At 32.6% G+C, this 14,086-nt stretch overlaps 3 protein-coding genes and 1 pseudogene across 4 annotated transcripts, besides 3 other annotated features; 1 reads left to right on the forward strand and 3 right to left on the reverse strand.

Moving 5' to 3' along the window:
* Positions 1–7,363: part of a mobile genetic element that runs on past the window's edge.
* TVAGG3_0812080 lies at positions 4,479–5,220 on the reverse strand (annotated as a pseudogene). Its single transcript has one exon. A coding segment is annotated over exon 1 (742 nt).
* Positions 7,364–8,617: 1,254 nt separating the features above from the next.
* Positions 8,618–8,854, forward strand: TVAGG3_0812090 (uncharacterized protein; the record flags this gene model as incomplete). The annotated part of the gene is made up of 1 exon (XM_001583485.1): positions 8,618–8,854. One exon carries the CDS (start codon positions 8,618–8,620, stop codon positions 8,852–8,854), a length of 237 nt encoding a protein of 78 aa, XP_001583535.1.
* Positions 8,855–9,019: 165 nt separating this feature from the next.
* TVAGG3_0812100 (uncharacterized protein) lies at positions 9,020–9,454 on the reverse strand (the record flags this gene model as incomplete). Its single annotated transcript, XM_001583486.1, has 1 exon — positions 9,020–9,454. The coding sequence occupies one exon, from the start codon at positions 9,452–9,454 to the stop codon at positions 9,020–9,022; it is 435 nt and encodes a 144-aa protein (XP_001583536.1).
* Positions 9,455–10,378: 924 nt separating this feature from the next.
* Positions 10,379–10,400: a mobile genetic element.
* Positions 10,401–11,610: a mobile genetic element.
* An 894-nt stretch (positions 11,611–12,504) lies between these two features.
* On the reverse strand, positions 12,505–13,593 carry TVAGG3_0812130 (phosphoprotein phosphatase protein; the record flags this gene model as incomplete). Its single annotated transcript, XM_001583487.2, has 1 exon — positions 12,505–13,593. The coding sequence occupies one exon, from the start codon at positions 13,591–13,593 to the stop codon at positions 12,505–12,507; it is 1,089 nt and encodes a 362-aa protein (XP_001583537.1).
* Positions 13,594–14,086: the final 493 nt, after the last annotated feature.

The following is a 14,086-nucleotide window of genomic DNA, read 5'->3' on the forward strand; positions in this document are numbered from 1 at the left end:
GACAAATCATTTACGAAAAATCATGACAAAACATATACGCTCATTACGATGAAGAAATCATGACAAAACATATACGATGAAGAAATCATGACAAAACATTTACGTTCATGTTTGACAAAGCATATACACTCATTACGATGAAGAAATCATGACAAAACATTTACGTTCATGTTTGACAAAGCATATACGCTCATTACGATGAAGAAATCATGACAAAACATATATACGATGAAGAAATCATGACAAAACATTTACGTTCATGTTTGACAAAGCATATACACTCATTACGATGAAGAAATCATGACAAAACATTTACGTTCATGTTTGACAAAGCATATACGCTCATTACGATGAAGAAATCATGACAACATATACGATGAAGAAATCATGACAAAACATTTACGTTCATGTTTGACAAAGCATATACACTCATTACGATGAAGAAGTTTCGACAAATCATTTACGAAGAAATCATGACAAAACATATACGATGAAGTTTCGACAAAACATGTACGATGAAGAAATCATGACAAAGCATATACGCTCATTACGATGAAGAAATCATGAAAATTCAATGAGGGTAGAAATGAGGGTAGAAATGAGGTTAGATCTAACCATCTACCCTAAACATTATTTTTGGATCATTTACACTCATTACGATGAAGAAGTCATGACAAAACATTTACGATGAAGAAATCATGACAAAACATTTACGTTCATGTTTGACAAAGCATATACGCTCATTACGATGAAGAAATCATGACAAAACATATACGATGAAGAAATCATGACAAAACATTTACGTTCATGTTTGACAAAGCATATACACTCATTACGATGAAGAAGTTTCGACAAATCATTTACGAAGAAATCATGACAAAACATATACGCTCATTACGATGAAGAAATCATGACAAAACATATACGATGAAGAAATCATGACAAAACATTTACGTTCATGTTTGACAAAGCATATACACTCATTACGATGAAGAAATCATGACAAAACATTTACGTTCATGTTTGACAAAGCATATACGCTCATTACGATGAAGAAATCATGACAAAACATATACGATGAAGAAATCATGACAAAACATTTACGTTCATGTTTGACAAAGCATATACACTCATTACGATGAAGAAATCATGACAAAACATTTACGTTCATGTTTGACAAAGCATATACGCTCATTACGATGAAGAAATCATGACAAAACATATACGATGAAGAAATCATGACAAAACATTTACGTTCATGTTTGACAAAGCATATACACTCATTACGATGAAGAAGTTTCGACAAATCATTTACGAAGAAATCATGACAAAACATATACGATGAAGTTTCGACAAAACATGTACGATGAAGAAATCATGACAAAGCATATACGCTCATTACGATGAAGAAATCATGAAAATTCAATGAGGGTAGAAATGAGGGTAGAAATGAGGTTAGATCTAACCATCTACCCTAAACATTATTTTTGGATCATTTACACTCATTACGATGAAGAAGTCATGACAAAACATTTACGATGAAGAAATCATGACAAAACATTTACGTTCATGTTTGACAAAGCATATACGCTCATTACGATGAAGAAATCATGACAAAACATATACGATGAAGAAATCATGACAAAACATTTACGTTCATGTTTGACAAAGCATATACGCTCATTACGATGAAGAAATCATGACAAAACATATACGCTCATTACGATGAAGAAATCATGACAAAACATATACGATGAAGAAATCATGACAAAACATATACGATGAAGAAATCATGACAAAACATTTACGTTCATGTTTGACAAAGCATATACACTCATTACGATGAAGAAGTTTCGACAAATCATTTACGAAGAAATCATGACAAAACATATACGATGAAGTTTCGACAAAACATGTACGATGAAGAAATCATGACAAAGCATATACGCTCATTACGATGAAGAAATCATGAAAATTCAATGAGGGTAGAAATGAGGGTAGAAATGAGGTTAGATCTAACCATCTACCCTAAACATTATTTTTGGATCATTTACACTCATTACGATGAAGAAGTCATGACAAAACATTTACGATGAAGAAGTCATGACAAAACATATACGAAGAAGTCTTGACAAAACATATACGTTTAGTTTCGATGAAATCATGACAAAACATATACAATGAAGTTTATTTCCTGGACTGTTGTCAAAATGTCATGTTGTCTCATTTTTTCAGAGAAGTTCATTAACCTGGTAGCACATGGTAACATGGTAGCACCCTCAGTTCTTCAAAAATAAGTCATTATTGAATAACCTAAAAACCATCTACCCTAAACATTATTTTTGGGTCATATACGCTCATTACGATGAAGAAATCATGACAAAACATGTACGATGAAGAAATCATGACAAAGCATATACACTCATTACGATGAAGAAATCATGACAAATCATTTACACTCATGTTTGACAAAGCATATACATTCATTACGATGAAGAAATCATGACAAAACATGTACGATGAAGTTTTGACAAAACATTTACGTTCATGTTTGACAAATCATTTACGTTCATGTTTGACAAATCATTTACGATGAAATCATGACAAATCATTTACGTTCATGTTTGACAAAATATTTACACTCATTACGATGAAGAAATCATGACAAAACATTTACGTTCATGTTTGACAAATCATTTACGAAGAAATCATGAAAATTCATGAGGTGAGAAAAGAGGTGAGAAAAGAGGTGAGATCTCACCTCTTCACCTAAACATTATTTTTGGGTCATTTACGCTCATTACGATGAAGAAATCATGACAAAACATTTACGTAAACATTTATTTCCTGTGTTGTTGTCAAAATGTCATGTTGTCTCATTTTTTCAGAGAAGTTCATTAACCGAGTGACACATGGTGACGTAGTGACACCTTCAGTTCTTCAAAAATAATTCATAACTGCCTTCCTCCTGTGTTGTTGTCAAACATGAACGTAAACATTATTTTTGGTTCATTTACACATCATTACGATGAAATCATGACAAAAACATGTACGATGAAATCATGACAAAACATATACGTTTAGTTTCGATGAAATCATCATGAAAGCATATACGATGAAATCATGACAAAAACATGTACGATGAAATCATGACAAAAACATATACGCTCATGTTTGACAAACATATACGATGAAGTCTATGAACATAATAATATTTCAAACTAGGAGCCAAATTCTTGCGATTTTCATATGGAATCTCTTCTCTCGGTTTTCCGAGGTAAGCAATTATATGAAATCATTTACACTCATTACGATTAAATCATGACAAAACATTTACGTTCATGTTTGACAAAACATTTACGTTCATGTTTGACAAACATATACGATGAAACTTGACAAAACATATACGATGAAATCATGACAAAACATTTACGTTCATTACGATGAAGTCATGACAAAACATAAACGATAAAATCATGACAAACATATACGATAAAATATATTTCCTGGACTGTTGTCTAAATGTCATGTTGTCAGTAATTTTAAGAGAAGTTAATTAACCTGGTGACATGGTGACGTAGTGACACCTAAAAACCATCTACCCTAAACATTATTTTTGCTGAATTCAACAACAAAATGAACGAGGTCAGGATGTATGCAAATACCTTTGAATTCATTCATAAATGCCTTAGTAAGCTCATAAATGTTTGTTTTGAGGTCGAGCCACTTTTGGCTTGACCGTATTCTTTCAACCAAAACTCAAGAATTTTCCTGTGTGAATTTTGTATAAAAAGCAACCGTCTGAATTCCGGCGATTGCTATATTCTTCACAAAACATTTACGCTCATTACGATGAAGAAGTCTTGACAAAACATGTACGATTAAATCATGACAAAAACATATACGAAGAAGTCTTGACAAAACATTTACGATGAAATCATGACAAAACATATACGCTCATTACGATGAAGAAGTCTTTGACAAAACATATACGATTAAATCATGACAAAACATATACGATTAAATCATGACAAAACATATACGAAGAAGTCTTGACAAAACATATACGTTCATTACGAAGAAGTCATGACAAAACATATACGATTAAATCATGACAAAACATATACGATTAAATCATGACAAAACATGTACGATGAAATCATGACAAAACATGTACGAGGAAATCATGACAAAACATATACGCTCATTACGATGAAGTCATGACAAAACATATACGATGAAGAAGTCATGAAAATTCATGAGGTGAGAAAAGATGTGAGAAAAGAGGTGAGATCTCACCTCTTCACCTAAAATATATTTTTGGATCATTTACGCTCATTACGATGAAGAAGTCTTGACAAAAACATGTACGATGAAATCATGACAAAACATGTACGATGAAATCATGACAAAACATTTACGATTAAATCATGACAAACATTTATGTTATACAGTAATGTTAGTCATGAATGTTTGTCCTACGTGTTGGCGTTAGTGTTGAAAAATAATGTTTGTCCTACATGAAGCCGTACAAGCGTTTGAATTTGTTTATGCATAAGATTACTCTCTTTGTTTTCTGTATCTATCATACAAACATAAGCAGCACCTGTTTTTGTAAATTTATATGAAGTTTTCGATAGTTTAAGACCTGTATAATAATAGAATGCGTCCTCATTCTCAACATAATAGTAGAACTCAAACGAATGCTTACCATAATCTGTTATTTCAACAGCTTCGTCAGATATTTCATCAACGAACTCATAAACTATATCGCCATACTTGCTTTTATTTCTATTGTTTTCAGATTTAGAACACCAACGAAGGTTTGAGATTCTGTTGTCCGTTCTATCATGATTTATATGGTCTATTTCTTTCAAATTGTTTGGATTTTCAATCCACTGTTCTGCAATAATTCTATGCTTTAAATGTGTTTTGTTGTTTAAACTAAGCTCAATATAACCATGATTATTTAAGCATTCACTCTTAATATGTTTGTTTTTCTTTCGACGAATAGTAAAAGATATGTCGTACAATCTCATAATCTTCATGATTTCTCAATGTTTCCCATTGAGTTTGTTCCCCACTAACGTTCTCATTGACGTCCTCAATATCTTCTTCCTCACTGAACTCGTCAATATTTTCACTAGCTCCTTCTGTAATGTTTTCATCGGCATTGTCATTGACTTCTTCTGTAATGTTAGATGTTGTTGTTTCGCTCATGTTCTTTCACTAATGTTAAAAGTTATGTTGTACGAATTTTGAAACAGAATTTAGAGCAGTTATGAAACAATGAAGTACTTTTACGCTATTGAAAGGAACTATGAGAGTGAAGTACATGACAGCAATGACAAAAGGAACTAATATCAAACCTAATGAAATCGCTCACGAGGACATAGAGCTTAACAAGTACTTTGTGGAGTATCTTATAAGTGAAGAGTATGTAAGACCTTACTTCATGTTTGATAGCATGAATGAGGATGTTATTTCATGGTTAAAGAATATAAGCAATGTTTTCGGTAATACGTCATAGATGACAAAGGTCTTGTTGTATTTATGAGACAGCAATACGAACACAGGAACTAATGGATATTATGCACTCAACAGCAAAGAAAGGATTTAGTACTATTGGCATGAATGAACATTGCAGGAATGACATATACAACCTATGCTCACGAAAGCCTTACACAAAAGCAATACAAATGATAGAACATAAGTGTCTAAGGTCAGCAAATGAAATCATTACTGTCAGTGGTTATGAAAGAACTGTTAGCAAAGATGAGTGGAAACAGCTATTCATATTAAGGAAGGACGTTGCTGAACTAGTTAAACCTGTTGCACAAACATTGTTTCAGATAAGACCAGCAATGACTAAGAACCCTTTGACCTTAGTCAATGAGACCATAGAGGTTGAAGATAATGACATGAAAGAACTAGGAATGAATGAGAGAAGTTGTGAAGGATGTTTGAGTCAAAACACATGGTTCTTCAGAGCTGTTAAGAAACTTAGTAAAGAACGACAGAAATATTTTATAGAGAAGTATTGCAAAGGATGTGTAAATGAATTGCTTGAAATAGAACTTAGAGACACTTTCACACTAAAGGACTTGAGAAGAAATAAGTACATGAGTGAAGAAGGTATTGACATAGCTAGTGTTTATAAATGACTTAAGAAGATGTGTTGTTGTTATTGACGGAGCACGTATGACATATCTAGTGAAAGATTATGATGGAATACGAGACACAACAAACACTTGTGTCAGTAGATAGCAAGGAATTCAATAAGCTCATGAAGAGTATTTATGTAGGACGTATTGAGGAGAAGGATGTGAACGCACTGATGATTTATGAAGCGGGTCAGAACAAGAACTATCTTATGAAGTCAGGCATGAGATTCTTTGACGAAAGAGATGACATTTACAGCTATTTCAGAGGATATGAGTATGAGGTACTGAATGAAGTAGATGAATGCATTATTGAAGGATATTTGAAACATGTTCACGATGTCATATGTAATGAGGATGAAGAGCTTTATGAGTATGTTTTGAACTGGTTCGCCTACATCGTTCAAAATCCTTGTGGAAAGACTGGAACAGTACTTTTGTTAATAGGAAAGCAAGGAACTGGTAAGAATGTACTTAGTAATGTTCTATGCGAGCTCATTAGCAAGTACGCCAACAATAATATAACGGCAATAGAGAATGTGGTTGGTAGATTCAATGCTGCTATTGAGAACATGAAGCTCATCGTATGCAATGAACTAAGCTCATGCGATACGTCTAAGGTCATGAACCACGACGCACTAAAGTCAATAGTAACAGAGACTCAGTTGGACTTAAATCAGAAGTGTCAGCCAGTAAGAAAGATAGAGAATGTTTGTAATATCATCATGATATCTAACAACTTCAACTCAGTAAAGATTGACAAAGACGACAGAAGATTTGTTGTCATTGACGTAAGCAGCAGATACAAAGGAAATTACGAATATTTCTCAAATCTCATTGAAAGCTTTAATGAAGAGTTTTATTCAAACTTACTGACGTACTTCATGAAGAAAGATTTAAGTGAATTTGATGTAAGGAAGATACCATTCACCAGGGCTAAACAAGAACTCATCGAAATGAACAAAACACCTTACCAAATGTTTTACGAGGAGTTCTATGAAAAGTTTGTATCCGGATGGAATTGTACAGAGTGCTACAGAAGATATAAAGAATTTGCGAAGGAGAATGAATTCTTTGCATGTAGTTCAAATGTATTTGGCGGCAAGATGAGAGAATTTGTGAAGAGAAGTAGAAAGCGAGACGGTTCTGCAAGAAGTTATATTTACGAAGCAAGTATGATATTAGAAGGTCGTGGAAAGAAAGAAACAGTGAATTATGAGGAAGTGCTTGAAAAATTCATGGAGTACATGGGAAGCAATATAACATACAACAAAGACATATACAGTGAGTTTAAGTACTACTGTGAACAGCATGAGATTGAAGTAATGAGTAAAGGAGACTTTGAAACGCTTATGAAAGACAGTGAGGAGGTCATACATGAGAACAGTGTTGAAATAGTTCATGAGAACAGTGAGGAGGTCATACATGAATGCAATGATGAAATAGTTCATGATGTCGTTCGTGAAGAAGCCATTGCAACAAAGAATGAGATAAAGGATTTCATAGAACTTAACAAGGAGGAGTTTAAAGAAGGCTATGAAGTGAAAAGATGTGAAGAAGATTTCTTGGCGTATTTGAAGAAAAAGAGACTAAAGCCAATGGCTCAAAATAAGTTTCAATCGATGTTTGAAAAGAAACGTTTGAGCTATGGTGGTGTAAGAAGCACATATTACTTTGTTAAGAAGTGAGGACATTTATTTTTGTCGTTAGTGTTGGAGTTTGTGTTGGAGTTTGTGTTTGTTGTTAGTGTTGAAGTTAGTACTTGATGTTAGTGTTGGAGTTTGTGTTTGTTGTTAGTGTTTGTCATTTGTGCTGAAGTTAGTACTTGATGTTAGTGTTGGAGTTTGTGTTTGTTGTTAGCGTTTGTCATTTGTGCTGAAGTTAGTACTTGATGTTAGTGTTGGAGTTTGTGTTTGTTGTTAGTGAGAGAATAAATTAAATCATAAACTTTGCCATGGTCTCTGTCCCTAGTAGTTTTCATTAAGTTCTGGAAATAATGAAAGTCATAAACTTTGCCATGGTCTCTGTCCCTAGTAGTTTTCATTATCTCACAGAGTTAATGAAAGTCATACTTTCTATCAGATGAAGCATGCAGATGAACATAATGAAAGTTAGTGAGTTTGCCACGAGTTATGAATAAAATATTGGCATATTAGATGAGATAGCTGATGAAACAGATGAAGATAAATTAAATCTTGGACTTTGCCACACTCTGTCCCTAGTTCCTCAAAATCCTTGACAACGTTGCTTAGAAATTTTGGTTCAAAACCTCATCTGATTTTAATCTGTTATGCTACCTGTTAAGTTTCGCGAGATTATAAATGTCATGGAGTTATAGAAAAAGGAGGGACAGCTAGGGACACTGGAAGTACTTGTAAGGCTATTTGTTAAGATTGCATGAAATACTAAAAGTCATGAAATCCATTATCGCTGTGCTAGCTTCACCTTAGAGTAAAATGACGACTAAAGTCACTGAAGCAATGAAACAAAAGTTCTTGGTAGAATACATTAAATCAGGAACTATTCCAGAAGGTTTTTACATTCATACTATGAAGGATGGTAGAGTTCAGTTTAGAAAGATAAAGCAACCATTAGATAGAGAAGGTATATTAAGGAAGATTAAACTTCATGAGGACAACATTGCTGAACTTAAGAAGAAGTTAGAAGAGTTGGAGAAAGGAAGAGAGTTATAAAGCAATGAATTCAACAGGGTGAAAAAAGAGGTGAAAAAAGAGGTGAAAAAACAGGTGAGATCTCACCACTTCACCTAAATTTATTTTTGTGCTATGTTTTCATACGTGTGAGGGTGGTGATATCATTTATTTTTATATAAATGATAGAACAAAAATAAAGCATATCTACTCAGCAGGAATGAGACCCTTACTGACTATGTATTCGTTTAATGCTTGATGAAAACAATGGTACATATTATCGTATGGGTATACACAACGTCTGTTTCCATCGTCGTCGTATATGTAGAGCTCAAATCCAGTCCAACCTTCTTTTGTACAATATGTAGCTTTATTTAAGTATGCATTTATGTAGATAAGGCAATTTTCTTCATCGCTCCAGAAATAATTTTTGGTCTTTGTTGAAATAGTTTTCGTTCCTCTGCGACCATAAGGAATGTATGCAATGAACTTTGCGTCATATGGGATTGTAATATATTCAGGGTTTCTTTCATCGTCAATGGGTCTGTCTTTGTTAAAATGCATGTTTCTCAGTTTTACTTGAGTTTTGAATAGTTCACGGAAACGTTCTGGGAAAGAGTCATAGTAAATGTAGTCAGACATGTCTTTGTAATGAAATAAAAAATTTAAAAAAAAATAAAAATAAGGTTATTTTTTATTTAGTGAGGACGGTAGTGAATTCGTTAGTGAAGTCGTTTATGTGTCAGACGGTTTTGTAAATATTTAAGGTTAAGTTGGTGTTATGGTTGTGTTGTAAAATATACGTTACCGGTTTCGTAAAGTGTCAAAACCGCTAAGTGGTGTACGGAGGCGCGCAGTGCCACAGTACACAACTTAGGGATACTAACTATTTGGACAAATCAAGAGCCTGGAAGAACATTAACATTAGAGTTAACGCTGCATTCTTAGAATGGAATGATCCAGAGCATTTTCTCGGAGATATACAAAAAGCATTACATCTTCCCCCACTTCCAGAAGATTGTGTCAAATCATTTGAAGAGAATTGTTACTCCAAAATGATATTGAAATAAAAAACTGTTACAAAAGGTTCTAAAAAACAGAACAAATACAAAAAATTCATTCAGAGTGTACCAGGAGGAGATTATCAAGTTTTCAAGTCCGAATGGGAATCAGAAGACGAAGACATTGATGACTTTGATTAACGAAAATTACATTTTATTTATTGTTTTTGTTTTAATTAAATTATTATTATGCTCATTTTCTTATTTTGATTTTTTCTCATTATGATATAAATAATTTATTAATGCATTTATCCAATAATTATGCTATGATATTTTTTATACCTTATTTCATTTCTCTTATATTTGATAATCTGGTAAAATATAGTTCAGACTATAATCATTTTAGATTATTGATATATTTATATAGGTTAGAATAAAATTAGTTTCATTTTCTACTTTTATTTTGAATTAATAATTTATAATATCAAATATTATGGCGTAACCTCTCCTTTAAAATATAGATATATATAGGCCTATAGAGTTTATTGGCACTCTCAAAACTCTAGAATTTTGAGTTTACTATACCCTTAATATTACATATTAAATACATTTATCAACATTCATTATTTTTATAAGTATGTCACAGATTTTTTTATAAAAATTTGTAAAAATGTATATTTTAATTTATATAATTAAATATTAAAATTTTAAATTTTGAAATAAAATAAATTAAATTCGTCCGTTATCTTTAATTCGCTCGGCGAATGCCGAGCTTACGTACTCATGTATTCCTTCTTGTTACAACTCGAACAAGAACATCACCTTTAACATATTATCAAGAAGCCCACTATAAACTTTTCATTTGATGAGTTTTGAATCGCGAGCTTCTTGATAGTCAAACTACGCACCAGCACTACAACTTCTTTCACACGAACTAATACAAATTTACACATTGGAGCTGCTTTGCTCTGAGAACTCTCATCGATTGATGAGAGTTATCAGAGCAAAGCAGTTCTAACCGAACTACGCACAAACACTCCAACTTAAAGCAACCAAATCAATACGATTATATACATTGGAACTGCCTTACTCTTATTTCTCTCATCTATTGATGAGAGATCTCAGAATGAGGCAGTTCCAATCGAACTACTCACAGACAGTCCAGCTAACCAAACCGAATCAATACACATATATACATTGGTGCTACTTTGCTCTTATTTCTCTCATCAATTGATGAGAGAACTCAGAGTAAAGCAGTTCCAATCGAACAGACAAGCTAGCACAAGATTACACATTGGAACAGTTTTACTCTGAGAACTCTCATCGATTGATGACAGATCTCAGAGTAAAGCAGTTCCAATCGAACTGCACACAAGCACTGCTTCTTACAGCAACCCAATCAATACGCACATATACATTGGAGCTGCCTCACTCTGAGAACTCTCTTCATTTGATGAGAGATCTCAGAGTGAGGCAGCTCTAATCGAACTACATACAGACATTACCGCTAACCATAACCCAATCAATATACGTATATACATTGAAGCTACTTTACTATTATTTCTCTCATCAATTGATGAGAGATTTCAAAGTAAAGCAGCTCCAAAAAGAAAGTGAGAAGAAAAGAAGGAAAAAGAGAAGAAAGAAAAGAAGGAGAGAGAAAGAGGAAAAGAGAAAAAGGACGTATTAAATATGATATGCTGTTTTTAGTGCCGAGGCGGCGAAGCCGCCGAGGCACGATTTTTTTGGTCTTTTCCTTCCACGTGGTAAGCTTTTTTAAAAGTTTGGACAGGCCTAATTTTTTGGTTTGATTCAGTCACTTTTTATTTTAGAGTTTTTGAAATTGTTGATTGGTATTATCCCTTTAACAATACTAACTTAAAATAAGCTCTGACGACTATCAAACACAATTAATATCTAAACAAAACCTTTGCAACGATTTAATTCAGTGATTTAACAATTCATTTAGTATATTATTACATCAAGTTAATAGTTTTCATAAATATAATACATAATTCGCATTCATACGCAATAGGAATCTCTAGCGATAAGAAACAATTTACTTTCTCTTTCTTTCGACAATAAATTACTCTCAATAAAAATGCTAACAATTCATTATGGGCTGCTTTAACTCATTTAGTCGAAACATTTAAAGTAGTTACTCTTTTGTTAAATTATACTCTCATCAGTATAGATTAACAAACCCGTGTGAATTACTACTGTTTTGAAGAATATTTCTAACATAACGAATACAGTGAGTACATTACCCATCTAGAAAAAGTTTTTCTTAAAAATTTTGTTTTTCAATTTTTTTACGAAGCAACTTACGTCAAAAAAGTTCTTAATTGCATAAAACTCATCAATAAATTAGTTGGTATCCCAATAATTCTAGTAAATAAAAATCATATTTTTTTTATGAATCCTTTTATATTTACAGTAACATCGATTACAGTTGCATAAATTCTAGATATTACCACGTGTCTAATAAAGTATTTACATTTTGTTCTATCACAAAGAGTTTTGTTCTTTCAGGTTGAGTATATTATTTAAATAAGCAATGGTTATGAGCGTTAAATACGAAACTTCTCGAATCACATCTAATAAGCCTATAATAAAGAGATTTTTTTTGAAAGAATAAATATAACATTACATTTATAAAAAATCTACAATAACAAGAAATAATATAAACAATTATGGTGGAGTTATGCGTCTACCAACTTGGGTAAGCGAATGCCTCCTGACCAAACAAATTTTCACAGGCACAACAGGTATTGTCCTTTTCTCTCTAGGCATTGGAAGAGGTAGTAATCGAGGTAGTTCTGATATCACTTTGACTTGGCTTCTGTATATTGGTGGTAAGGGATCATAATAATCAACATTGTAGTTTTCGAACGATTTAAGGTATAAAGTAGCTCCGATATTAGGTTGTTTGATTGATCTTGATGTCGAATATATTGTAAGAAGAGATCCGTGAAAATAAGATTTAAATCCGGTTTCAATAAATGAATGACCTCTTATAATTCGCTTTAAATTATTTTCTGATAAAAATTTAGAGCATGCATTCCTACCAAATAGCCATCCTTTACCTCTAGGACTAATATCAAAATCTTCCGATAGCTCAGTTGGATCGCTCCACAAAAAATCCATGATATTATCATTCTTCTTCTCACAGAGAGGATACTTAAGCATCTTCAGTGACTCTAATGTTGATCCAGGGCCGATTCCGCCATGAACACACAAAATATCTTTGGTGAGAAGAGCAGCGATAGGAATCTCTTCAAACAGGTGCACGAAAGCATCATACACGTCCGGGGTGTAGCCAAGATCTTGTAGGTCTGTTCTAAAATAGCCTGGTCCTTCTCGCGATGGAAATTCGTGGTTCCCTCTTATCATATGAACTTTGCGAGGAAATCGCCATTTTAATAGTAGTATAAAGACGAGTGTTTCGAGAGAAAATTGACCGCGATCAACATAATCACCTAGGAAGATATATTCTACTGCAATTGGCATCCCGTATTTTGATATTATTCGTACTAAATCATATATATTTCCATGTAAGTCGCCTATTATTGCGCACGGAAAATTTGCTGTAACGAGTGGTTGATCGTTTTTGAAAAGTTGTTTCACCTTATCGCATAATGTCATTATCAATTCTTTTGTAATTCGTGGGATTATGAAATCATTTTTCCCATTTTTCTGTAGAGTTTGTGTGTAATCAACAAACGATCGGTAAAGTTCGAAAGCATTACTTAAAATTGAGAGGTCATCATCATCTTCCATAAAAAATTATTTGATTTTTTCTTTAATTGAGAAGCTTACAATAATATAAAATGACTATACAAATTTGTAACTACTACAAATTAACGAATGATACATTGCTTGCATATCTGAAATTTTTATGAGCAAATTATTATCTAAGCCTTTTTAAAAAATAGTGATAAACATGCCCTAAAAATGGAATATATAGATAATACAAAAATTTTGACGTCATTCAATCAATTAATATGAAAAAACTTGCTGATCTCACAGAGGCTTGCTCTTTGTTAAGTTAGTGATTATTTTATCAATAAATCATTTTATTGAAAATTGTATAATGTTTTCAATTTTTTCCAAGAAACTTCTAAAATTGAAGTGTAATGCATTCAAATATTTCAACTTAGACTTTCTAGCTAATTCAACTTAGTAATATAGTGTCCATATTTTTTTTATACTTTTACAAAGTTTTCTCAATAATTGAAATATCTACAACTTGTCAAAATTCTGAGGTATTGAT

The sequence above is a fragment of the Trichomonas vaginalis genome, chromosome VI (genome assembly GCF_026262505.1).
Source record: "Trichomonas vaginalis G3 chromosome VI, whole genome shotgun sequence".
Taxonomy (NCBI): Eukaryota; Parabasalia; order Trichomonadida; family Trichomonadidae; genus Trichomonas; species Trichomonas vaginalis.